The 26,487-nt window shown below is 42.1% G+C and overlaps 2 protein-coding genes across 4 annotated transcripts; one reads left to right on the top strand and one right to left on the bottom strand.

Annotated features, from left to right (window-relative positions):
- Positions 1-3,822: 3,822 nt before the first annotated feature.
- Positions 3,823-7,463, bottom strand: LOC309827837 (uncharacterized protein C6orf52; the record flags this gene model as incomplete). Its single annotated transcript, XM_082662721.1, has 4 exons — positions 3,823-3,980; positions 4,596-4,641; positions 6,983-7,163; positions 7,393-7,463. 4 exons carry the CDS (start codon positions 7,461-7,463, stop codon positions 3,823-3,825), a joined length of 456 nt encoding a protein of 151 aa, XP_082518847.1.
- A 6,838-nt stretch (positions 7,464-14,301) lies between these two features.
- On the top strand, positions 14,302-26,318 carry PAK1IP1 (PAK1 interacting protein 1). 3 transcript variants are annotated; one of them, XM_082663810.1, is made up of 10 exons: positions 14,302-14,459; positions 16,545-16,710; positions 20,131-20,251; positions 20,323-20,397; positions 20,917-20,969; positions 21,363-21,508; positions 21,695-21,792; positions 23,611-23,710; positions 24,454-24,577; positions 24,732-26,318. In XM_082663810.1, exons 1-10 carry the CDS (start codon positions 14,376-14,378, stop codon positions 24,935-24,937), a joined length of 1,173 nt encoding a protein of 390 aa, XP_082519936.1. In that variant the 5' UTR covers positions 14,302-14,375; the 3' UTR covers positions 24,938-26,318. The 3 variants fall into 3 exon arrangements, with proteins under 3 accessions (XP_082519936.1, XP_082519937.1, XP_082519938.1); XM_082663811.1 differs by having other exon boundaries at positions 14,342-14,459; positions 16,548-16,710; XM_082663812.1 differs by having other exon boundaries at positions 14,342-14,405.
- Positions 26,319-26,487: the final 169 nt, after the last annotated feature.

Here is a 26,487-nt window from a genome sequence, read left to right on the forward strand (position 1 = left end):
TATGCAGAAGGGTTTCCAAAGCAGCAAAGATGGAATACTGTTGCATGTGAGAGGAAGCAGACAGGAGATGTGTATTTCTACAAATCTCCAAAAAAACCAGCAAAGAAGATTTCTCCAAGGTGAGGGGACATTCTCAGAGGTATAAACCCAAAAAGCCTTCTCTTTTTTACACTAATGAGTCCAAGGTGCCTAGACAGGCAATAAGAATGTCTATGAACCTGGTTTGGTTCCAAAGAGACAAAGGAGATGAGGCTAAATGAGAAAACTCACAGATAAGCTGAAGTTATAACTACGTACCAAAAAACCTACTGCAAACACATTATTCTTTTTTTTTAATCTTTATTGGAGTATAATTGCTTTACAATGTTGTGTTAGTTTCTGCTGTACAACAAAGTGAATCAGCTATAAGTGTACATATATCCCCATATCCTCTCCCTCTTGAGCCTCCCTCCCACCCTCCCTATCCCACCCCTCTAGATTGTCACAAAGCATCAGCTGATCTCCCTGAGCTATGCGGCTGCTTCCCACTAGCCATCCATTTTACATTTGGTAGTGTATATATGTCAGTACCACTCTCTCACTTCATCCCAGCTTCCCCTTCCCCCACTGAGTCCTCAAGTCTGTTTTCTATCCCTGCATCTTTATTCCTGCCCTGCCACTAGGTTCATCAGTACCGGTTTTTTTTAGATTCCATATATGTGCATTAGCATATGGTATTTTTCTCTCTCTGACTTATTTCACTCGGTATGACAGACTCCAGGTCCATCCACCTCATTACAAATAACTCAGTTTCGTTCCTTTTTATGGCTGAGTAATATTCCATTGTATATATGTGCCACATCTTCTTTATCCATTCATCTGTCAATGGACATTTAGGTTGCTTCCATGTCCTGGCTATTGTAAATAGTGCTACAGTGAACATTGTGGTACATGTACCTTTGTGAATTATGGTTTTCTCAGGGTATATGCCCAGCAGTGGGATTGCTGGGTCATGTGGTAGTTCCATTTTTAGTCACATTATTCTTTTTATTTTAAAATTTTTTTGCAAACACATTATTCTTAATGGTGGAATCTCAGAAGGATTTCCTTTAAAGTCTGTAATACGGATGTCCACTACCAATCCTATATTCAACATTTTCAGTGAAATTGTAGTCACCTGAATAAGGTAAGAAAAAGAAAAAACTTGTGTAAGAATTGGAAAAGAAATTAATTTGCCATTATTTTCAGACAGTGTGATTGTCTAGAAGGTAGATAAGCTAAGAGCCTATAGGAAAGCTACTAGAATTAGTAAATAAAATCAGCTGGTTGCTGAATATAAGATCATTATATATAAGTGAACGGTGTTTATATATACCAGCAAAGAATATTTCAAGCAATAATAAAAACCCATAAATTACTAAGGGTAAATCTAACAAAAGATGTACAGACTTTAACATATAAATATATAAATTTTATAAAAGACTTAAAAATGGACTGCTATAACAACTGCTGGGCCTGCGTGCCACAACTACTGAAGCCTGTGCGCCTAGAGCCCACGCTCTAAAACAAGAGAAGCCACCACAATGAGAAGCCTGCGCACTGCAACGAAGAGTAGCCCCTGCTTGCTGCAACTAAGAAAGCCCGCATGCAGCAACGAAGACCTAATGCAGCCAAAAATAAATAAATAAATTTATTTTTAAAAAGAAATAATTATTTTTTAAAATGGAGTGCTATACTATTTTCATGGATTGAAAGATTCAATATTTTAATTGAATTAAATAATTATCTCCCAATTAATTTATAAATTTCATGCAGTTCCAATAAAAATCACTGCAGAATTCTTTTTTTTTGAAATTTCCACATTCATTTTATAACCTATATTTAGTCTTTCAAGTTAGAATGTCCAAAGGTTACATAATAAGAGAGAAAGTTAATATAATTGTATCATTCAAGAAATAAATTTGAAGTAGCCATCTACTACAGAGACCATCTCAGAAACTTACATACACACAATGTACCTCGCACTGACAGGTTTACTGTAGTGGCCTTGTTGCTAAACTATGGGTACACATTTGTTAAGGACGAAAAATTCTTAGAGGTGAATAATAGCAAATAGTGATATGGTCATAAACAACTTCAGACAAACTATAGAGGTCTTCACTGCAGAATTCTTAACAGAATTTTACAATCTGATCCTAGTACTAATTTGCAAGTTTAAGGACCCAAAACTGCATGTCTCTATAGTTCTACTTCAGTTTTCTTTCGGTTATTAACTGTTTTCTTAGGTGGTGGTGCTTCTCTTTATTGAATTGGGGGGTTCTCTTTCATGTTTCAGTTTTCTTCAATTGTTTTTGATATTTATTGGTGTGTCCCAGCCACTTACACCAAGAACCAGCAACCGTTTTCTACGAAAGGCCTGAAGATAAATATTTTAGGCTTTGCCGGCCACATACGGACTCTGCCATATATTCTTTGTTTTTGTGGGGTTTTTTTGTTTTTGTTTTTAACACGTTAAATGTAGAAATGTAAAACCCATAGTCAGCTTGCAGGAAATACAAAGTAGGTCACAGGTTAATTGGTTACACTTGCTCTGAGTCTACACTCCTTCCTGTTGCTTCATGAAGGTGGAGGATGAGAGATAGGACTGACTTATCAGATTTCTCATGATTCAGTTTTCCAACCACTGTCCAAGGTTGGTCCACGGAGAATGCCACTGTGTGACAAAGTCTCACTGGTGCTTGGCAAAATGAGAAGAAAGGAAGAGCAAGTTTTTCATAAAGCTTGATTTCTAAAATTTAAAGAACTGGTCTTTCTTTTGGTTTTTTTGTTGTTGTTGTTTTTTTGCGGTACGCGGGCCTCTCACTGTTGTGGCCTCTCCCGTTATGGGGCACAGGCTCCAGACGCGTAGGCTCAGCGGCCATGGCTCACGGGCCCAGCCGCTCCGCGGCATGTGGGATCTTCCCGGACCGGGGCATGAACCCGTGTCCCCTGCATCGGCAGGCGGACTCTCAACCACTGTGCCACCAGGGAAGCCCAAGAACTCATATTTTATAAGAGACACAGTCAACACATGCATTGAAGTTTCAGCTGGTGTTTATGGGAGTCCAGTTCCTCTAAGAAGGCTGATCATCTGTTTTGGTCAAGCACACTTTTTCCATGCTGAGGATTCAGCTGTGACAAGTGAGTTTCCACTGACTTCTGCTGTCTAGTTCTCTCATAAGAGAGCCTAAGGGTCAGGAAAAGGAAATCAAACATCTAGTTCTAATCTACATCTTTCTATACTAGATGCAGGCGAGAAACCTTGTATTGTCTGTGAGCAGAGGAAGGCAGCAAATTATATCAGAGTAGCTAATGCCACCATCAGTTCAGGTTAGGCCCATCTCGTATTAAACCTATTATCTCTTTTTTTAAATTGATTTACAATGTTGTGTTAGGAAACCTATTTTCAAATGTCTTAACAGCGCAGCCTGTTCTACCATGATAGTTCTGCGACCTCTTCTGGCACTTACATAATATAACATACTTGGGGCCTCCCTGGCAGTCCAGTGGTTAAGACTCTGTGCTTCCAATGCAGGGGGCGTGGGTTCGATCCCTGTCTGGGGAACTAAGATCCCACATGCTTCGTGGCACAGCCAAAAAATGAAAAAACAAACAAAACCATAATGTAACCACACTTCTGGAAATGAATGTGCTGGTGAAATTTATTTACATTATGTTCTCTCATCTCAATCACATCTAAGTCTTGGAAATCTGTATTTGCATACAGAATCCGATACATTCCTGGGAGAATTTTTTTTTTAACAAAAACAAAACAAGATACAATCAATGTGATAGTTGGGTAGCTTAATGAACATCTTGCTTTTGGGGGGTCTCATCTGGGATTTCAGAGTGAACTGTATCCAGAGGCTGCCAGTGGCAATTCATGAGAGAGTCATAGAGTTCTTCACTTTCCACCATAAATTCTTTGTTTAACTCCTCAATATTCAAATGAAGATTTGGATCTGCAGAAGCCAAGAACACATATGAAAAAAAAATAGTTTTACAGGACACATAGTAGAAATGGCTTAAAATTAGAGCTTTTAAAAACACATTAGCAGGAAATATTGCAGACATTTAATGTTAATTTTTTTTAATTGTGTGTTTACTTTCAATAAGACCTAAAAATAGAAATTGAAGCTAAAAAAGTAGTGCTACCAGACTCAATGAGCGTCTAGATGGTGGAAAAGATGGAGAAAATGGATGGAATTGAGAGATAACACCTGTGGAGATGAACGGACAGGACTTGGAAATGCGTTAAACTTGGAGCAGAAGAGAAAGGAAGGGTTGAGGATGAGTCTTGAGTTTCTAGCATGAGGACTTGGGCAGATACAATGCCAAAGAGTGAACCAGAACTAAATCCCTACGACAGGGCTTTGAAAAATAATCATGCTGCTTTATCTGTTAACAGATTGTTATAAGTGAATAAATTGTTTATAGCAACTAATTCAGAAACAGAGGGAGACCTACACTAGAATTCTCTAGTAGGATCTTTCAGTTTCTAGCCAGCTGAGTGAATGAGGAACCTGGAAAAGGGGTTAGTTTTGTTTTCAACGAGGGCAACAGAAGTTTTCCGTTACCTTCTAGTGAATCTTCATCTTGGTTTTCAGCCAGAGCTGTGGTTTCCTACAATGAAAATCAGTATTTTAAGAAAAAACTAATTTTACTTCAAGGGTTACTCACTCTCTTGGAAGAATTTAGCTCTCAAAAATAATATACACTAAACTCCCTTTTGATCAACTTTACTTTGAATTTTGATTAAAAGAACCTTTCAATGATATAAGTGCAATGGGTGAACCGCGTCCATAGAAGAAAGTCACAAAGGCGTAACATCAGACAAAGGCGTCTGGCTTCTCTGAAGTTTCGGGGAACTAACTGACATCCCGGGGCCTGGGCGAGGAACCAGACAGCAGGGACCCTGGCATCAGACTCCACAGGTACTGTAATAGGTACCCAACTCTCCACCTGGAGCTCTGCCCTTCCTTCCAGGTGACAATCTGCAAAGTCTCCATGAGCACATACCCCTCGTGGCCTTCTAATCACACCCCCCCCGCACCCCATGTCTCAGCTAAGGACCAGGACAGTAGATGCTTAAGGAAGTGCAGAGGCTACAGAAAAGCAAACCAATCAATTATCTTCTTACAGTAAGGAATGAAGTAAATTCCAGAAGCACTCCCCAAATAAATCTTGGTTAGTTACTCCAGACTCTGTGGGCTCTCCTGGGACAATGCAAGTTTTTACAACTCCTCTCTGCAGGCGCCGGCTGGGAACCTGCCTTTGTCAAGGACACACAGCTGATTCCAGGGTCCCTGCTGTCTAGTTCCTCGCCCAGGCCCCAGGAAGCCAGTTAGTTCCCCGAAACTTCAGAGAAGCCAGACACCTTTGTCTGATGCTAATCCTTTGTGACTTTTCTTCTATGGACTCAGTTCACCCATTGCATAATTGGTTAATTTCTGAAGTTGATAATATACTCAAACCTATACCTCTCTATTTAAAGATACAAAGTTAACCACAGGAAGTCAGACCATCTCCCAAAAGAGCACAAAAAAAGAGAGAAGTGAAAGAAGAAAAATACGATAAAACCTCAGGTGGGAATCCCCTGCTGGTCTAGTGGCTAGGACTTGGCACCTTCACTGCCGAGGGCCTGGGTTCAATCCTTGGTCCGGGAACTAAGATCCCGCAAGCACCGAGGCACAGCCAGAAAACCCCCAAAAAAACAGGCTTGAAAAATTGGAAATGAAAGTCTGGGCAAAAAAATACCAAGCAAACGCACGTTTTAAAAACTGAAGGCTTAGGTGTTAAAGCCAAGGCTATCACACAAAGTGTTACTGTGCACACAAATTGGGGAAAAAATTTTGTAACACTTTGACTGCAAAGCGCTAATTTCCCTATTATGTAAATATCTCACACAGTCAAGAAAAGGGGGGGACACAAGGAAAAAGGTAGACAAAGGACATCAATGAAGTCACAGAGCACAGATACCAATAAACACTTGAAAGTTATTTGCCTCCAATGAAAGACAAATGCCTTCCTCACCTGTCAGACTGGCTAATCACACACAGAACTTCATGGAGAAGCAAGTCATACCATCAATGCAAAGTGTAAGCTCAGGCAGGCTCTTTGGAGAGAAACTTTTGCTGTTTAAGATGTTAAATGTCATATCCTTTAATCGAGAACGTCCCCTTCTAGAATTTTTCCCTTAGCCAAAAAACACTCAAATTCTTGAAAAGAGGTAAAAGGAAGTTTGTTAAAGCACCGAAAACATTTAAAATGTCAGTCGATAAGTGATGAGCTAAAATCACAGCACATCCCAATGGGCAACTTTTAAAGAAAGCTCTCCTGGTGCAACATAACAACAGCAAGCAAGGAACAAACTACTAAGACTATCCGACACTGTCCATTCTAGTGAAGGCGCCTCGAGCTCCCCAAACAGAAAGTAAGCCCATTCACAGTGACTTAGTGAGAGTAGAAGGGAAAATCTAGAGGCCATACATCCACTTGAACAATGCTTTCTTCTAAGCGGGGACGGAACGGGGAAGAGAGTGGGGTGGTGGAGACTTTCTCTTACTCCAATACCTCTTTTAAAGAAATATGTTACTTTAGTCATCAAAAAATTACAATGTGTTAATGTTTGCTGCTACAGCAAAAAAAAAAAAAAAGTACCTCTTGTCCAATTTTAAGTGTTTAAGGGTAAAATCTATTGAATGATGCTAAGCTACAATTTAGTAGCAAGAATTCCCGCACAGACTTCACCAACCTATTATGTTTGGAAAACAGTGAGGACTGAAATTGTTTGCAAGTCAAAATGTCTCAGGTCATCAGCTTTTCCTCTCTGGTACTAAATTAGGGAGCAGAAGCCAGGGCTGTGGGAATTTGAATGAGAGGATCTGGAAGCGTGAGGAAAGGAAAAAAGATGTTTCCATATGGGGCACCCAAACCACCCAGTATTAATGCCAGGGAGAGATACCTTGGGTGTAAGCGAAGTTTCAACTGGGTATCCGGAGGTCTCACACACAGAATAAAGGTTGGGTCCATTTCCATCCGTTCCATAGCCACAGCTGTAGCCAGAAGGAGGATAATAGCTGTGCTGTTGCTCGTACCAGTTGCCAAAGGGGTAACCCTGGCAGGAATGGAAGTCTGGCTTCACTCTAAGAGCAGAAGGGAAAGGACAGGAATGACATCACCAATCAAGGCAGAATCACTCAAAAACCCAGGACTCCCTCGTCTTTCCCAGACGTTACACGTAAGGATGATTTCCGCTTTCACTGTTTTAAGCACACCTATTTTCGAAGCAACAGTTTGTACACTGCCAAGTCGTATAAGAAACAGAACACTACCGGTCTCGCTTTTCGTTCAGAGTAGGAAAAATCAGCTCACCTTTGCCAGTACCAGTAATAATTATTTTGTTGCGCTATGCCGAAACCTGCAAAACTCTCTTGTTCAGCCATTTATCCAGACCCTTGATAAAACGATCGGAAATCCACACTTTTGACTCCTGCATACACAATTCCAGCTCCTGGTCTAAACCCGCTCAGCCCCACAAATAACTCTTACAGCTGCCTCAGGGATAGGAATTACCTGCGGTGTCAATTTCGGCCAGGTACTTAATTCCTTGACTTTCATGTGGGTGAAGGAGTGGGTGGGGTTGGGAAGGAGTGTATTGGGGTCACCTGGGGGAACTCCTGCAAACTTCCGCGGGCTTTGAGCTGCCTGCCCGCACCAGCGAGTGTCAGGCCCGGAAAAGCCAGACAGAAGGGGGAGGCTGGGGGCGGGGAGGGACCAGAGAGAGAGCGTGAGTTGGGCAACCGTGAAGCCGCAGAAGTCTCCACCCTACCCCCTACGATAATATGTAAGGGAGTCACTTTTAATCACTAAAGCCTTAAGACAAAGACTACAATTCGATGCTTCCCTCCTCAGTTCCATTATCTGCAAAGAATACCTATCAGAACAAGCATCTAGTGGACTTTTTTTTTTTTTTTGGCTGCGCCCTGCGGCATGTGGTATCTTAGTTCCTCCACCAGGAATTGAACCCATGCCCGCTGCACTGGAAGCATGGAGTCTTAACCGCTGGACCTCCAGGTAAGTCCCTGGACTTTTTTTTTTAAACATCCTCTGCAGGTTGTAATCTTTACCCCAACCAGCTGGTGGGAAGAAGCGGTATATATCACACATCACACACACACACACACCCCTACCTTAATGCAAGTGCAGGAAAAAATTTTAAAGACATATTTCTGTGATGCTGTGTGTTTTGTTTTTTTTTTTTAAAGCATGACAAAGCAGTGCTTCCTAAACTTTAGTGCGGGTTCAGATTACCTGAGCATGTTTAAAATGTGGGTTCGGAGTCCATAGATTTGGAGTGAAGCCTCAGATTCTGCCCTTCCAGCCAGCTCGCAGGCACTTTAAGTAGCAAGGCTACACAAAATGTCAACATGTGAGAAGATAACTTTTGAGTCTAAACAAGGACACAGGGTCTGGCCATTTCCTTGTAGCTTGTTGATTCCACTATTCAAATTCTTAATGTAGTCTATATTTACCTGTAATGTGAAAAATAATCATCATGTTGAATTCAAACCATTCAATCATTCACCCATCATTTACTGAGCTCCTCCTATATACAAGGTGGGTGCCTGGCATACAGTGGAGCTTATACTCTAGTGAATTTCCCCGTGTTCAAGGGAGATGTTATTCATTAGCAGCTGTGCACACATCGCTAGGGGTCACCCGATATCTGGTTTCCTTTTCTTCCTTAATAACAGAACCCTGGGACTTCCCTGGTAGCACAGTGGTTAAGAACCCACCTGCCAGTGCAGGGGACATGAGTTCGAGCCCTGGTCCGGGAAGATCCCACATGCCATGGAGCAACTAAGGCCGTGCGCCACAACTACTGAGCCTGTGCTCTAGAGCCCGCGAGCCGCAACTACTGAAGCCCACGTGCCCAGAGCCCATGCTCCGCAACAAGAGAAGCCACCGCAATGAGAAGCCCACGCACTGCAATGAAGAGTAGCCCCCAGCTCGCTGCAACTAGAGAAAGCCCATGCACAGCAACAAAGACCCAATGCGGCCAAAAATAAATTAATTAAAAAAAAATAACAGAACCCTGATTTTATTTGGAGGTAGCAACAGGCCTCGTGTCCAGGTGGCCAAAGTCTGGCTAATAAAATGTAAATCGAACTATCACAAGGGGATTGAGGACAGCATAGGCAGAGGGAGTTTGCTTAGCTGGAAGGAGGCCTTTCTGTCCTCCACCCTTCCCCCAGGCCTAGTGTTGAGATTACGGATGTGATGGCTGAAGACAAAATAACTGCACCTCTCTTGGCCTATGAGGTGATACGAAGGAAGAAGTCACACAACCAAACACAGGATCTTTTTTTTTTCAATTGGCTGCACGGCTTTCAGGATCTTAGTTCCCCAGCCTGGGATTGAAACCGGGTGCTTGGCAGTGAAAGCGCTGAGTCCTAACAACTGGACCGCAGGGAATTCCCAAAACACAGGATCTTAAAGAGAGAACAGATCTGGGTCCCTGATGACTGGGGTCCCTGCACCAGCACTAGACCAACCTACCTCCAGATGCCTTTCACTTAAGAAACAAGTATCTTGGGACTTCCCTGGTGGCCCAGTGGTTAAGACTCTGCCGTCCCAATGCAGGGGGCACAGGTTCCATCCCTGGTTACAGGACCTAAGGTCTTGCATGCTGCACGGCGTGGCCAAAAAACTAAATAAATGTCTTGTTTAAGCCACTATTGTTGTTAAGTTATATAAGGTTAAAAACAATTCCTTTTTTAAAAAACTATTTTGTTTCTGTTTTCTTTCAAAATTTTTTATCCAACTTTTAAAGGTTATTTTCCATTTACAGTTATTACACAATATTGGCTAGATTCCCTGTGTTGTACAATACATTCTTGAGCCTGTCTTACACCCCATAGTTTGTACCCTCCCCCCCCCAACTAGTAACCACTGGTTTGTTCTCTCTATCTGTGAGTCTGCTTCTTTTTTTTGTTATATTCATCAGTTTGTTGTATTTTTTAGAAAAAGACAAATTCTTAAATACTGGAGCAGCTTAGAAATCAAATTCAACATATCAGTTAAGATTCTTTCATAAAAACGTGAATATCTTTTTCTGGTCCTCTTATTTTAGGACTGACTTTATTTTTTTTGGAAAGAAAATCGGAATTTTGGCTATGAATGAGTGAGAGGGGTGGGGCTGTAGTTGGAAAGGAATGTGGGAGTTGAACCTTCAGACAAGGTGGTAAGGAGGCTGGGGTTGTAGGGGACGTCAACAGGGCATGTTGAACCCACCCAGGAAGGCGGCAGGAGCCGGGGAACCGAAGGCCATGAGCAAGGCTCCAGAGATGAAGATGGACATTCAGGTGATTTTTAGGTGATGGTGACAAGGAAGAGTTCACAAATCTTTCCTTGATCTCAGCCACAAGTGCAAACCTCTCAAAGCTCACGGGGATTATTCCCATGAAGCAGGTGAAGCAAATTTCTATCAGGCTGGTGTCCAGGGGAAGCAGCCTACTCTGCTCCACGCGCAGAGGAGACCAAAATCTTCTGAGAATACAAGCACAGGCAAGCTCGGTAGAGTCCCCAAATTTAACAGACTTGCTACCTGTCACACTGTGAAGAGAAGGTAACTAAGAGGGAATGTTAGACGCACATGATATTTCTAACAGGGCCGAGTTCTCTGCACTGTATCTTGCTTTTAGCTCAGTATATCCACTTTATCACCACCCTCACCCCCTCACCCCCAAAGGAAAACTGGCTCTTTTTTCTTTAGCGAACCAAAGCCAGGTACTCAATAAATATTTCTTGAGTGAATGAATAAATCAATGCATGGCTCAAGTGTAAGAAGCTTTTCTATCAATAATTTAAATGCAAAACTAGAAATCCTGTTGCGCTTTAGAGTTAATGATCCCTGGAGTGTTGGTTGTTTCTTGGCAACGGCTGTTTTCACAAGAATGAGATTGAATGGCTTTTTACGTCCTGAGTTTGGAAAGAGAACAGGAGTTTTGGCAGGAAGTATGCTCAGTTTGAATCCAGTTTAGCAGATATATGATATTGTATTGTGTGCTTCTCTTTAGACAATGAAAAACCACTTTTCTTTTCCGTTAAAGAGAATGTTCGAGCCCAAGGAAATGTAAAAGGCAGCAGCAACACCAGGGTCTACTGTTACCTAGGTGTGTGGAAAGAGTCCTGGACCTACTTCAGCATTTATAACCTCAGATTGGATTAGAGTATTTTAGCTTTAGAGGCACTAATCTTTCTGAAAATGTAATAAAATTTTATCAATGCTCTCCTCCATAAATGTACATACATAATTTTGCATATAATTTCAGGGCATTCAGAGGCCCAAAAATTTATCCATGAATTCCCCCAGATTAGGAACCCCTTGACTAGATGCTCTAAGGTCTTCTAAGCTCTATGATTGGTTTCACTAATTTTTAACAGTAAACAAAGAAAGAAAAGGAGTAAACCATTTTGAGTTATGTTTATGTCGCTTGCATTATGGTTTTCATTCTAGAACCAACTAGATTCTAAAAGAATCCTAGTTGGAGCAAAACCCACAAGTTTCTTCTCTAAAATGTGACAGATACTCAACTATACTCCAATAAAAATTAATTAAAAAAAATAAAATGTGACAATCTGGCAAAAGATGCTGACCGTAGCAATTATCCTGTTATCGTGATACATTAAAATTAATTTCAAATGAGAACTAATTCTTCTCAAACAGCAGTTGAGACTTCGCTGGGGTAATGAGGCAGGGCACCAGGGGGATTTCAGAAGCAACAAAATACATAAAGCACATGATTTTGAAACACAGTTTCAGAAAAAAGTTGGTTTTTTTTTCCTTTTCAATGAGAGACTGACTTCCTATTAAAATAAAGATATGTAAAAAGTCACACATTTAAAGACAAAATACGAGACTTCAAGAAATGTCCTGCTTACTCCTTTAAAAAAAAAAATTGAGCTCAGGCTCCGGACGCACAGGCCCAGAGGCCATGGCTCACGGGCCCAGCTGCCCCGCGGCATGTGGGATCCTCCCGAACCGGGGCACGAACCCGCGTCCCCTGCACCGGCAGGCGGACCCTCAACCACTGCGCCACCGGGAAGCCCGGGGGCTACTCTTCATTGCGGTGCGTGGCCTTCTCATTGCGGTGGCTTCTCTTCTTGTGGAGCACGGGCTCTAGGCACATAGGCTTCAGTAGTTGTGGCTTGCAGGCTCTAGGTGCATGGGCTTCAGTAGTTGTGGTGCACGGGGTTAGTTGCTCCGTGGCATGTGGGATCTTCCCGGACCAGGGCTCGAACCCGTGTCTCCTGTATTGGCAGGCGGATTCTTAACCACTGCGCCAGGGAAGCCCCTGCTTACTCATTCTTTGTCCCATGCCCAGGGGACAACCACTCCAGCAATTCACATTCCTCTGACCTTAGTGGTTCTCTGGTGGAAGAACCACCAGAAGAACTAACAAGCAGTAAATAGGAAAATAAATAGTAAAACAACTTGTGTGTTTTGGTAACGTAATGAGATAACTAGCCCAAAGGGAAGGAATTACAGGCATACTTCGTTTTTTGCACTTCGCTTTATTGTTCTTTACAGATATTGCTTTTTTTTAAAAAAAAAACAAATCGAGGTTTGTGGCAAGCCTGCATGGAGCAAGTCTATCAGCACCATTTTCCCAACAGCATTTGATTCCTTCGTTTCTCTGTGTCACATTTTGGTAATTCTCACAATATTTCAAACTTGTTCATTATTATTCTATTTTGTGCGGTAATCAGTGATCTTTGCTATTACTACTAGGACTTGCCGGAGCCTCAAATGATGGTTAGCACTTTTCAGCAATAAAGTGTTTTTAAATTAAGGAATGTGCATTTTTAAGACATAATGGTATTGCACACTTAATAGACCCCAGTATAATACAAACCTAAGTTTTATATACACTGGGAAAACAAAGAACTCGTGTGACACGTCATTGTGGTGGTCTGGGACCCAGCCCGCACTCTCCCTCATGGGTGCCTCTATTGTCAAACAGTGAAACTGGTTTTCAAGAGGCTGAGAATGAACTGGACTTCAGCATTTCAGTGCCTGAGGAGTCCTTACACATGGAGTCGCCAAAGCACACAGAAGACAAGGCTTCCCTTGTGCTGCAGTGACAACCAAAGCAACCAAAATGAAATCATTTCTACGGTATCCAAACCAGCATCAATTAAAACAACCCTGAGTAAAACACGGACTGGCGATTCAGAACACCGGTGAACAAATGTCCTCAAAGACAAGAGGGTCTAAGAGCTATAGGATGTGTTACAATCCATATGGGGGTTTAAGGGTCGACACCAACCTGTGTGTCAACCTCCCATCCGTCATATCCACCCGCTAGGGCGTTCACGAGACTATTTTTACGCTCCAAGATTTACTCTATTGTTAAGTCTGTGCGAAGCTGTCCTAACACATCTCTGAATCTCCGTTATCTCGTGAAAATCTCAAACCCAATTAGGGCTTTGCTTTTATTCACGTTTGACTCTGCACCTAACCTGGGGGAGGTGACGAAACGGAAATAAATGAGATTTCTTTGTAGAACCTGACCAAGGATGACTATATACCGTTCGTCCTCAAGTAATGTCTTTACTCCCCTCAAGTAAAGGGTCCTCCTCCGTCCCCAGGATGTGCCACAACGTTGGCCAATTTGCCCCCAGAGTTCGACAATCCATAACCGAGCTGCAAGGAAAGGTGTACAGGACGAGATTATCGGGCCCGCGCGGGAACGAAGGAATCGGACTCCTCTGATAACGGCGAACCCTAAATGCCACCCCTCCTTGCTCCGTTACAGAGAATGTGAGCGAAAAAAGTTTATTCCTCGACTTCCTGCACAACAAGGAGACCTAACTCCTGTCCCGCTATCACCGCCCACTACAGACACGGGTCCACGTTGACCAACAGCGCGGAAACACCGAGCCTTCTCTACGCCTTCCGCCCAGGCCGGAGGCTGCCCCGCCCCTTCCGTAGACGTACCGGAAACGAGGAGCTTCCGCAGAGGATGTCCCGCCCACTCGCCTCAGAAGCGCCTAGCTCAAGGCTCCCTAGAATATGCCCTCTAGTCCCCAGGTTTGTTTGTTTGTTTTTCTCCTTGAAATGAGAATCTCGTCATGGGGCGTCCTTCATTATTCCCTTCTTGGAAATTCCGCGTGATCTTCTAGCCCTGAAATCCCTCCCACGGATGCAGGCGCCTAAAAGGCAGCCCCGCGGTCTTGACGTAAACTTGAGCGCCGACGCAGGAAGGACCCCTTCCTCCCCCTTGCATCCGCTTTCGTCACTACCGGTCTGCGCTGAGCCTGCCTCCGGGAGGAGCCGCGTGCCGTGCTGCATGGAGCTGGTAGCTGGATGCTACGAGCAGGTACTTTTTGGGTTCGCTGTACACGTGGAGCCCAAGGCGAGCGGCGACCAGGAGGTGAGAGCCCGCGCGGGGAGGGGCCGCCGCGGGTGGGGCGGGCACCGTCGGGTCTGGTTCCCACAGCGCAGCAAGGGAGCGCGCCGTCTGATTTCTTAGGGATTCGGTGACGAAGCTCAGGAGACTTAAAATACACGTTAGCCTTTTAAAACACGGAAAAGGCATTTCATACGACGAGACGATGCCTGTCTTTCGTAGTAAACATTCCGACTACTGTGCACGAAGGAAGCTGGCATTTCTGCAAACGGGCCAGTGGGCCGTAGATTATGAATCCAAGTTGACAACCCGTGAGGTGTTCAGGGTTTAATGAAAGAACAGTTCGCTCTTTCACTGAATTTATGTTCCGGTATTTTACAAAATATTTGAGCTAAATCCGGAAAAACTCCTCACAGATAAAGTGACACCAGTTCATTATTGGGCCCTTACGGTGAGGCCAGTACTTGCAGTGAAGGTGCAAAGAAGCCAAAGGCATGGATCCTGCACTGGAGATCTTCCCGACATAAGGAGGAGAGGATGAGGGAGGCAAACACGTGCAGAAAAATTAAAACAAAATGTAAGAATTTTACTGGGTGTGTGCGTTAAAAGGTTAAGTAAATTAGCAGTAGTGAAGCAGATAGGACATACCCAGGACTAGAAGCAAGATCCCTTAACTTTTAGTCCTGTGCTGTTTTTTTTCCCCTAAGCAGTCCTAGGTATTTCCCAGAAACCTGTTTCATTGAGTACTTGTTTATGAACAAGTCAAAGTGTCAGTCTTGAATTAACTAGAAAACTGGAAGTATATGACTTGACTGATTGTTTTTGTTTATTTTGTTTTCTACTCTGGTGGTTAATCTGCCTTTGGCTGAAAGGTACGTGTTTTGAATACTCAAAGATGATGCTACTGATTGTGTTCTTTCTGTAATTACGTTGCGTCCCATGTTCCAGACACAGAGTAGTCCTCACAGCACCCCTCTGAGGCAGATACAGTTATTCCCATTTTACAGATGAGGAACCAGAAGTTGAGATAGGTTAAGCGACTTGTTCAAGGCCACAGAGCTAATAAGTGGCAGACCTCGGACTCAAATTCCCAGGTGTCTCTGATGCTTGAAGCACTTAACCATTACCCGGTACTGCTTCTAAACCTAGTCAGGCACTATTCCGGATAACCAGCCTTCCTTCTGTAATATGCACAAGCAAAGGTTGTTCTTTGATTTATGGCCATAGCAGCTCTTCAGGAATGTTGTACCTTTACTCAAGAGAGGCCCCCTGGGTCCTGATTGATGGAAGGGCTATCCTGCTGTCGTTTTTAGGAATTAATTTGCAATAACACATCCTAAGTGTGTTCAAACATGTTTGGTGATTTTTTTTTCTTTGTTGGTTTACTTGTTTTGCTAATACTTCTTGATGCACCTCCCTTAATTTGTGGGGTTTGTGTGTGTGTATTCAGCCGTCATCCTTCACACTCAACCAGTCACACTTACCCAATCCAGAAGTTTCATGGCAGCAAGCATAGAGTTCTCAAGACCTCATCATTGGTCATTCTCTAGGGCTTATGTTGGTATTAATGCAAATCCTGTTCATTTTTCTTTGTAGGCGTTGTTATGTTGATACTTATCTCTGTGACATCATATTGTGTCTTGTCTGTCCTTCCCACAGGAATGGCAACTCCCTTAGGATAAGGACGTTTGTTTCTTTTGTTCACTGCTCTGTATCCACTGCCTAAAACGGTGCCAAGCACATAGTAGTTATTCAGTATTTGAGTGAATAAATTCAAATCAAGATTTGGACATTTGAGTGAATGAATGGTATGAAAGTGTCACATCTAAGTAAATATATTAAGGAGTTAAGGATTTGGATGGGACCTTAAAGTCCCTGTAGCCCAGTCTTCATAATTGTTTTGATACTCAGCGATGCCTTCCCATCTCGTGCTTTACCTTCCTTATTCAATTCTCAGATTGTTTGTGTGAATCTCCCTTTCATTGCATAGTCTTTTCTCCATTTGTAGGATCTGTTGAGAGTTTTCATAGATCGCGAAACCACTTATCTCTTTGTAGAGAACTACGATACGATCGTGGCATGACACTGACTGTATGTATCACTCTTTAGCAGAAATGGACTCCTGTGGCCGACTTCACTCACCACGCCCACACTGCCTCCTTGTCAGCAGTGGCTGTCAGTAGCCGTTTTGTAGTCACTGGGAGCAAAGATGAAACCATTCACATTTATGACATGAAAAAGAAGATAGACCATGGGGCTCTAGTGCATCACAATGGTAAGAACATTGTATTCTTCAAGACAATAATGTTGAGGTATTATTACTTTACAGTTTGACTTCAGATGAACAATTCATTAAGTGTCTGATACGTAGCAGATTCTGTGCTAGGAAATATAGAAATGGAAAAAATGTGGTTCTTTGTCCTTAAGTTACTCACAGTCTGTATTGGGACAGAAGGGAGGCACTTAACCCAGTCTAGAGGGCAAGGAGGAGGAAGCGAGTTTTCATTGAAAACTTCCTTAAAGTGACACCTGCATAATTTTATAAGAAAAGTATCAGTTGTTGGCTAGGTGAAACTTGCAAGGTAGAGAAAAGGACATTCCAGGCAGAGTAGGCAGTGTGACGAGCACAAGTGGTAGCATCATGTGAAGAGCCGACTTTATTGAGGGCCATCAGGTACCCAGCGGTATGCCAGGAAGGTATAGTTGTATTGTCAGTTCGCAGAAGAGAAAGCCTAGGCTCAGAGATGTTCCATGGCTCGCCCAGGGTCACAAAACACTGGAACTGGAACTTAACCCTAGGTCTAGAGCCCGTTTTTTGTTTTTTGTTTTTTTAAAAAATATTTATTTATTTATTTATTATTTGGCTGCGTCGGGTCTTAGTTGCGGCACACGGGATCTTTGTTGCGGCATGTGGGACCTTTCATTGCGGCGCGTGGGCTTCTGTCTAGTTGTGGTGCACAGGCGCCAGGGTGCATAGGTTCTGTAGTTGCAGCCCGCGGGCTCTCTAGTTGTGTTGCAGCGTGTGACCTTAGTTGCCCTGTGGCACGTGGGATCTTAGTTCCCCGACCAGGGATCAAACTTGCGTCCCCTGCATTGGAAGGCAGATTCTTAACCACGGAACCACCAGGGAAGCCCGTAGAGCCTGTATTTTTAACCACTGCTGTGTCTGGGGAGCTGTAAGGGGCTCGCTATTATGAGAGGATTGGAATGGAGGTGGGAGTGGCTGGAGAAGTAGTTGGGGCCAGATCTCGGGGGCCCTTGCGTGGAGGAGGTTGGGGGTTGAATGAGAAGGAGGCAGCAGCGCTGAGGAGGGTGTTCGTGGTTTGGATGCCTCTCCTGGAGAGGTGCCAGGAACAAGTAGAGGCCTGACGAGGGCCTGCCTGACTGAAGTTGGAGGCTGTGGATGGACTAGCATGTGTTTGCAGTAAGCCACAGACATTTCTGGAGAGAGAGGACGGTTACTTGACGCGTGCAAGAGAAAGATCGATTTACAAGGGAATTGAGGGTTTCGGAGAAAGAATAGGTTGTCAGCCTAGAGAAGATAGGGTGTCAAGGGTCTGCAGATCTCCAGAGTAAAAAAAAAGCAGGTGAATTGTGAGTGGAAGAAGGGCTGGGACGATGTGAGGCTGTGGTCAGAGAGTAGAGTTAATGTGGAAAAGCTCTCGGTGGTAACAGTGTCCGGGCTGTAGGGGTGAGGGACGAAATACAGAGGAGGCAAAGGTTACTGGCATCGAGGAGGTCGGGGGGCTGATCTGCAAGCCACAGTTGTGTGTTCCACGCCAATGGTGCAGTTGACCGGGGTAATGGGAGGACCGAGGGACAGAAAGACTGAACAGGTAATTTTTTTCCCTGGTATTGAACATCATGTGCTGTTTTCACTGCATTTTCCCAGGGGACAGAGAAGGAGGGGTTTCACATGTGTTCCAGAAGGAAAAGGGAAAGGAAGAAAGAACTTAAGGCAGTAGAATCACTTAAATACATACTTAGTTTGAGGAAACTCAGCCAAGCAAGTTAGCTTCCTGCAGTGAAAGGCAGATAAAGACAGGTACCCTTTTTCTTACACTATCTTTCATATATTACAGAAGTTCCACACCAAGCATTGGCTTCTAGCAGTAAATTTAGAGTGATCAACGTCTTTCTTATATTAGATGGTCCTTAGCTACTTTGACAGGTGTCTCGTTTTCAGAAGCTCGGCTCTGAGTGATTTCAACGTACGTTCCTTTTCCTGTCTGTCTCCTAATCCCAGTTCATACAAGGAAGGCTCCTCTCTCCCTTAGACTTGGAGGAAATAAGTTAAACAAGTCTAGTCTGTCCAAACCCATTGGTACAGGTGTTCAATAAGAAGGGACTTAGAGTTTGGATAGGGGATGAATGAAATAGGGTTCCTGATTTCCTTCATTCCTGGTACAAATCCTGTTTTTCTAACAGTTGGTAATAGATAAGCTCTTTTCCAGGGAACAAATGGAGTCGTGGAAAGAAGGAGTAGGAGATGTGGGAAAGCAAAATTCCCAAAATGAGAAGTAGGGAAGGAGGAAAACATGGGCAAAGTGGCTGAAGTTTCCCACTTTGAGGAGAAGGGAGTCCATAAGCCCACATACTATTAGTGCTTTTTGGGGGTGCAGAATTATTCCTCACAGATCTCTGGCTCTTTCAATATAAAGGGCAGTGTAAAGGATTGACCAGGAGGTGTGCAGATGGACAGTAACGACACAGGGGTTCACACTCTTATTCTGAAGGACAAAATAGTCCTTCTTAGGCCTTGCGGCTGTACAGTCTCTGTTACGACTGCTCACTTTGGCTGTGCCAAAGCACCCGTAGACATTTTGTGACTGAGTGAGCCTGGCTGTATTCCAGTAAAGCTGCATTTACAAAACCAGGCCGCCAGCCAGATCTGGCCAGCAGGCAGTGGTTTGCTGACTCCTCAACTCTAGGGCAATTAAGCTGGGTGACACAGACTTTAAAGGATAAGGAATCTTACTTGAGGACTGATTTGAGGGATTGAGTACTGGGTTCTTCCATCACCTCACCTCGCTCCAGCCTTTTAATATTTGAGGAGCGCTGTAGGGGAAATTCATGGGCGATCCAGGCTTCAGTTTGAGTGGAAGGGAGTGCAATGTTTTGTAAAGAAGTTAAAAAGATGTAGGAAGATTTGTTAACCATGGAAGGAGAATACAGAAGACATAATTAGTGTATTGTTTTATGAAATTGTAATAAATTCTTATGACAGTGAATAAGAACTGTGTAGAAGTCAAATCAAAAGCAGCTCTGAGGCATAATAACTGCATTATGGGTGGTTGGGTAGCGAATTCACTGTTTGGAAAGTAGAAGTCGTATGGCTGTGCGTCTTGGTTTGATCCCCAGATTAGCTGGTTAGTTTTGTTTGACTTCTGCTCAAACTATCCTAGCCAGCCATCTCCAAAATTTATGATTATGGGGATGTAAAGCAAGAAGGTGAACTGATTAGTTCAAACCTGTATCTACAACTAGAGAAACGCTTTGCTGAAAATATTTACATAGGCTTGAGACTGTATGATCTTAGATGAAAAACAAATTAATTTCTTCACCCAACACTTCAAGGCATGTTTCAGTAATATAAGATATTGGATGTTTTCTTACTGCAGCATAGCCTTCAAGCCAGCAATGGAGTTTGCACTCAAAATGAATGTTAGTTCTGCCTGTCTTGGTTTTTCCACAGGCACAATAACTTGCCTGAAATTCCACGGCAACAGGCACTTAATCAGTGGGGCAGAGGACGGCCTCATTTGTGTCTGGGATGCAAAGAAATGGGAGTGCCTGAAGTCGATTAAAGCTCACAAGTGAGTCCAGACTTCCCCATCGGTCTCCAGGTGCCAGTCAGGTTGGGGACTAACTGTCAGTTTCCTTTTAGAGGACATGTGACCTTCCTTTCCATTCACCCGTCTGGCAAGTTGGCCCTGTCTGTGGGTACAGATAAGACATTAAGGTAAGTCATTAAGGCCCAAGAGCACCTTTACTAAGCTGTGGTCTTCGTTCTCCAGGTATAACAAGAACCCACCCCTGGGACATCTTTTACTATAGTAATTAGATTCTGTTTCTGTATTGTCTCACGTTGTCAGCCATTTGATGATATTTTGACACAAGGGAGAGGTTGAAAGCTAGTGAACCTTTTCATAATGGAAAAAAAACGACAAGCTCTATATTCAAACATGCAAGTTACATTGCAGTTGTAAGCTGTGAAGTAGAGGGTGATCCTAAAAAGAAGAGTTTTAGGGGGTGAAACCTTTTGAAAATACAGTGGACTCAGCATACATAGGAAAGGGCTGTGGGAACAGAGCGAGTTTTAATCTTGCTTGATAATACTTCACGTGGTGCTGTAAGAAAGAAGGCAGTTCTTCTGAATAGCCAAGTAGTTAGTAAATTTTCATTTGAGTCTTCCTTAAACTTACCTTTATACCTGGTCAGAGTTGGTGATCATGCCGTAAACGAGCTTCCTGTTTTGCAGAACATGGAATCTTGTGGAAGGAAGATCGGCATTCATAAAAAACATAAAACAAAGTGAGTATTTTTGTTTGAAATGTATTTGAAAATTTGATGGGACGTGAATGTATATACACACATTCTTGTGAGCATGTACATATACATTTATCTTTGTGCGTGGCGGTGGTTCCCTCTGAGAGCAAATGCGTTAGGTTAATTTCTTTTCCCACTTTAGATGGGGATTCTTGGTGTGGCTCTGCCGCCTTCCAGCTGTATGACCTTAATGAGTCTTGGAACCAGTTCATTGTCTACAATTTAACTCACAAAATACGTGTTATAAGTTTGTTGTGAAGATTGAATGGGATAGTGGATGTGAAAATGCAGTGTAAATATTTGCTATTTTTATTATGACCCTGATCAATTTCTTTTTTTATTCATGAAATACAACAGCTTTGTGCTTTTAACTTACAGATGCTCACATAGTGGAATGGTCCCCAAGAGGAGAGAAATACGTAGTTGTCATTCTGAACAAAATAGATGTCTATCAGCTTGACACTGCATCCGTCAGTGGCACCATCACAAATGAAAAGAGAGTATCTTCTGTTACGTTTCTTTCAGTAAGTGATCGGAAATCAGTGATGGGAGTTTAGTATGTGTGGTGATATTGTTGATGACATTGTTGATGTCATTGTTGATGACATTCTGGATAGTATGTCGATGACATTCTGGATGGTATTCTGTTTTTGCTCTCCTAGGAATCTGTTGATGACATTCTGGATAGTATTCTGTTTTTCCTCTCCTAGGAATCTGTCCTTGCAGTGGCTGGAGATGAGGAGGTCGTAAGATTTTTTGACTGTGATTCACTAATGTGCCTCTCTGAATTCAAAGCTCATGAAAACAGGTATTTTTTTCACTAATCTCTGTGTGCATGTACGTGTAGAATCTCTTATAAATGCAGTAGCTTCATAAAGCAGGGTGTATGTTTTTTATGAACGACCGCAGACATAGACATATCTACATATATATGATTTCTGGAACCTAAGAGGATAGTGGGCATGTTGTTGTCTTGGCCTGAGTGATACAGAAGTGGTGAAGTTGTCATCAGGACTAGTCACTTGCACGAGGAATTTATTTTCCCAATAATTTCATTAGACTTGAGACCTGAAATCCTCAATCCATGCTTCAGCAGGGAAAAACAATTAAACCATCTTGAGCTCTGCCCCTGACCACTCTTGTCCTTTCACTTTATTCTCCTTGTCCACTTCTAGCGCCTTTCTATGCTATTTTTTTTTCCTGCAGGAGAAATAAATGACATATTGACCTCTGTCTTGTGCCAGTTTGTTATCTCTTGCTCACTGTGTCTCTGGGGGTAAATGTGAGTCTCAGAGTAAACGGTTAAGTAACTGGACCAAGATTACCCCCCTGTTAGGTGTTGGAGCTGGGAGTCAACCCAGTTCTGTCTGACCCTGCCTCTGCGGTTTCCATCTGTAATTTTGAAAAAGTCGATTATGGATGGTTATACGTTAATGTGTTTTATTTGCATATTCTTTTATGTTTCAGACAACTCTTAGTTTTTATTTTCTAAATAATAGTTCAGCTTTAAGAAATCTCTCTTTGTAAATACTCAGAATACTGCAATAATTAGACAGGCCCTAGTTTTCCCCTGTATTGAGAAATGAACATATGCTTCAAGGCCGTATAGCACTCACGAAATTTGGCCATTCATTCATTTAACAAGTATTCGCTGAGCATCCATAATGAAATACTGCAACAAGAGCTTGCACTCTCCTGGCTCGTATAGTGGGGCAACAGAGAGACGATAAACAAGCAGGTAATTGTAACAGGAAGGACATGGGTATTACGATTTGGGAATAACACAGGTAACTTATTTAGATAGGTTGATCAGGGAAGGGGGAGTTAAGAGAGACCTTAGGGATAAAGGAGCTATTTCTAAAAAGAGGAGAGAACTGTAGGCACAGTGGCCCTGAGGGAGGAAAGAACTTGGTGTATTTTAGGAACAGCTAGAAGACCCATGTGACTGGGTCAGAGTGAGCCAAATAGTGCATGGCCTTGCAAGTCATGGTGAGGAGTTTGAATTTTATACTAAGTGCCTTTGTAGATATTGGTTTATCTATGTCCCACCACTTCCTCCCTCTCCCGTGTTATTTTAAAGCAGATCCAAGCTTTGTAGAATTTTAAGATGGAGTAACATGGTTTGATTTTTAAAAAATTGTTAGGGGGCAAGAATGGAAGCAGCGAGGCCGATTAGTTTACTCCGTAGTCCAGAAGGAAAATGATAGTAGCTTAGACTATGGGTGGCGGCACTGAGGACAAGAAAAACAGATGCAGAGGAGGAGGCCTCGGGTCATCTCTGTTGTCTTTTCTCTCGGTACTGACCTTGTAGTTTCCTGAGGTGAGGGGCTTTAAGTATCTTTATTTCCTTTATGATAATCTGATGATTTATAGTTATCTGTCACCATCTTTTCAACTTTTTCTTAAGGTATCATTGACAGTCAATTTTATCTTGGAATTTAGACCCTGAAAATGACTCACCAACTCATGGGAGCGTGAAGCATGTTAAATTTTAGGCACCGTTCATTGAGCAGTTTGGAAATACTTGAAGCATTGAGAAGTCAAGAGACTGTGCATAGAAGCTTTCTAGTAGTATCATGCTATCTGGAAGAAAGGGTCTTTTATGGTGTTACTATTTCTATCCTAGGGTAAAAGACATGTTCAGTTTTGAAACTCCAGAGCATCATATTATTGTTACAGCATCGAGTGATGGTTTCATCAAAATGTGGAAGCTCAAAGAGAACAAGGTCAGTGTCTCAGCACAATGTAAATACACTGAATGGGAGTCTTACTGTCAATATTAATTTTGAGTTAAGTGAGGTGGAATTTTTTTTAAAGGTCATAAGGCATAGATCTTTAAACTTTTAAAATCTCTTCCAGGCATGATTGACATTCATGGTTTTAAAGTTAGGGCTCTGTAGCACTGCCTCAGGAGTTGGTATTGGTGAGTCTGAGCTGGCAGGATTCCAGAACTCCTGCTGTTTAAATCAGAGAAGCACGACTTTCTTCTCTTTTGTATATTGATGTTCTCTGTAAGATTTTGTTAAATAAACATAGTGCCATTACTAAGGAAAAAAAATGGGGAATTTTTGATCAGTTGTAGAACTAACAATAGTTTTGAAACAGATAATTGGAAATTCAAATTCCCTTTGGTAGTCTCCCTCTTACAGATTCTTGGTTTATTATTCTTCATTCTCTGTGAATGTGGTTTGTTGAGTACCTACTTTGTGCATGGTTCTTTGTTAAACCCAGAAATGACCACGATAAAATGGTCGCTTTCTTTAGTGGAGCCCTTCTTAGAAATTGGCTCTCGTGAAGGACTTAGTCAAACCAATCATGAATCAAGATAATACATTTCTTCTAGGCAGTATATGTTATACTCAAAATACAGTGTAAGTTTTAAATTAAGGTAACATGTTTATGGAAAAATGAAAGTAATTATTTAAAATCCCTCTGTGTTAGTTATCACGAATTGCCGGTCCTGTTTCAGGGGGTTTCCCCGTCTTTGCTGTGTGAAGTAAACACTAACGCCAGGCTGACATGTCTTGGAGTGTGGCTGGACAGAGTGACAGACACGAAAGGAAGCCTGCTTCCAGCTGTAGAACCATCTCCTGGTAAATGAAATTGATCGTTTACAGAAACTAAATAATTTGCTATCTCTTTGAATCATTAAAGTGGAGGAGATCCAGATGACTTGACTTTATTGTGGGCTTGTGTTTATTTCAAAGGGAAAAACACTCTTTAAATGCAATGTCTCTTGTATTTTAGTAAGTAAACAAGAACAGTCCAAAAGGAAAAAAAAGGAATCTGGCCGTGAAGTCCAGGAGGAAGAAAGGCAGCTAAAACCTGACACGAAGAAATGCGGTTTAACTGGTGACAGTAATAAGCCAACAAAAGGAAGCAGCCTGGTGTCAACCAAGAGGAAAACAGTAGAAATGTTAGGAAAAAAGAAGAGCAAAAGGAAGAAAATATGAGTGATGCAGTGAACCCCAGATTTCTCCTAAGAGAAAAACTTGCAAATGTACTTTTTTTTTTTTCTGAGTAAAAGCTAGGAATTTCTTCTTTTGAAGAAAATGTACAGCTTAAAAATCACTTTCAGGATTTTGTTTTTTTAAACAGTGGTAAAACTTTTTGATAGGCACTATTTTATTAATTATATATCATGGCAATATATAGTAAGTTAATGTGTAATATATAATTTTTACTGTTGTGTAAGGCAAATAAAGATCTTTCTCAAAATATTATAGCTTAAAATAATACAAAATCTTGAACGCATATCTTTACCAGAAGTAGATAAAGGAATTGTTTTTCAGATTTTTCTCCTAAGTGAGGGAAGAATGAAAAACCTGCATTACTTTGGCTTTTTCACGTGGTTCTAGTAATTTTAATGCGGATTTTGTTTGTTTTGGTAACAAAAGATATAAAAAGATTTTCATACCAGGAAGTATGTTAAGACAAGCTTAAAAATTAGATATATAAAATAAAATATGTATGCGTAAAGCATATGCTTAAGTTTAGGGCTACGTACATAAGAAGGTTAAAGAGAGGCTTCCAAACTTCATGTAACTGTTCTGTTTCCAAGCAGTGGTTTGTTTAAGAGGTAACTTAAGGACAGGAAAATGACGTTTCCTTTTTTTATTTTCCCATCTGTTTCAGGGCATCCAAAAAACTCGCTTAGCTAATCTTCTGACAAAGGTGGTCTTAAAACTAGCCGTTGATGATACTCTTTTCTTACCTAGAAAATTAAAGCATTTTCCTTAATGGATTACTGGACGTTTTGAAGAGACACAGTAGTAGAGGATTCATAGGTCTGACTTAGCTGGGAAGATGTTAAATCCCTGAGGCCACCAGTGGACTGCCCCCTGATTAGGCAAAATGAGGATCTTAACACTTGGACACTGAAGTGCCGCTCACTTCATGAGAGGAAATCATCTAGGAAACGAACCAAACCATGTGTCTGACATTTCCATCCACCTCTTTGTTATCTTACTTCAGGCCTGTAAACAAAGATGAATATAGGTTTGGTTATTTTGTTTTTGAGACTTTACTTTTTTATAGCTGTTTTGGGTTTATAACAATATGGAGAGAAGGGACAGATTTGCCACTCTGTTCTGTTCATCTCTCCCCATCTCCACCACTGATGATCACTGAGCTTTTTCCCATCTCCGAAGTTCTGCCTTTCCCACAGTATCATATAGTTAGAATCATACAGTATTGTAGCCTTTTCAGATTGGCTTCTTCCACTTAGTAACATGCATTTAAGCTTTCTCTGTGTCTTTTCATGGCTTGATAGTTCATTTCTTGATAGTTCATTTCTTTTTAGTAATAAATAATACTCCTTTGGATGTACCACAGTTTACCGTTCACTACTGGAGGACATCTTGGTTCCTTCCAAGTTTTGGCAATTACATAAAATATTGCTATAAACCATGTGATTGGAGCATTTTATTTTGGTCTGTGCGCTTGTCTGCTCAGTGACCTCTGGCAGAGCTTGCCTGGTAGTGTACTTGGAGGCCATTGCACA

Source organism: Grampus griseus (genome assembly GCF_964374135.1).
Source record: "Grampus griseus genome assembly, chromosome: 10".
NCBI classification, from domain to species: domain Eukaryota; kingdom Metazoa; phylum Chordata; class Mammalia; order Artiodactyla; family Delphinidae; genus Grampus; species Grampus griseus.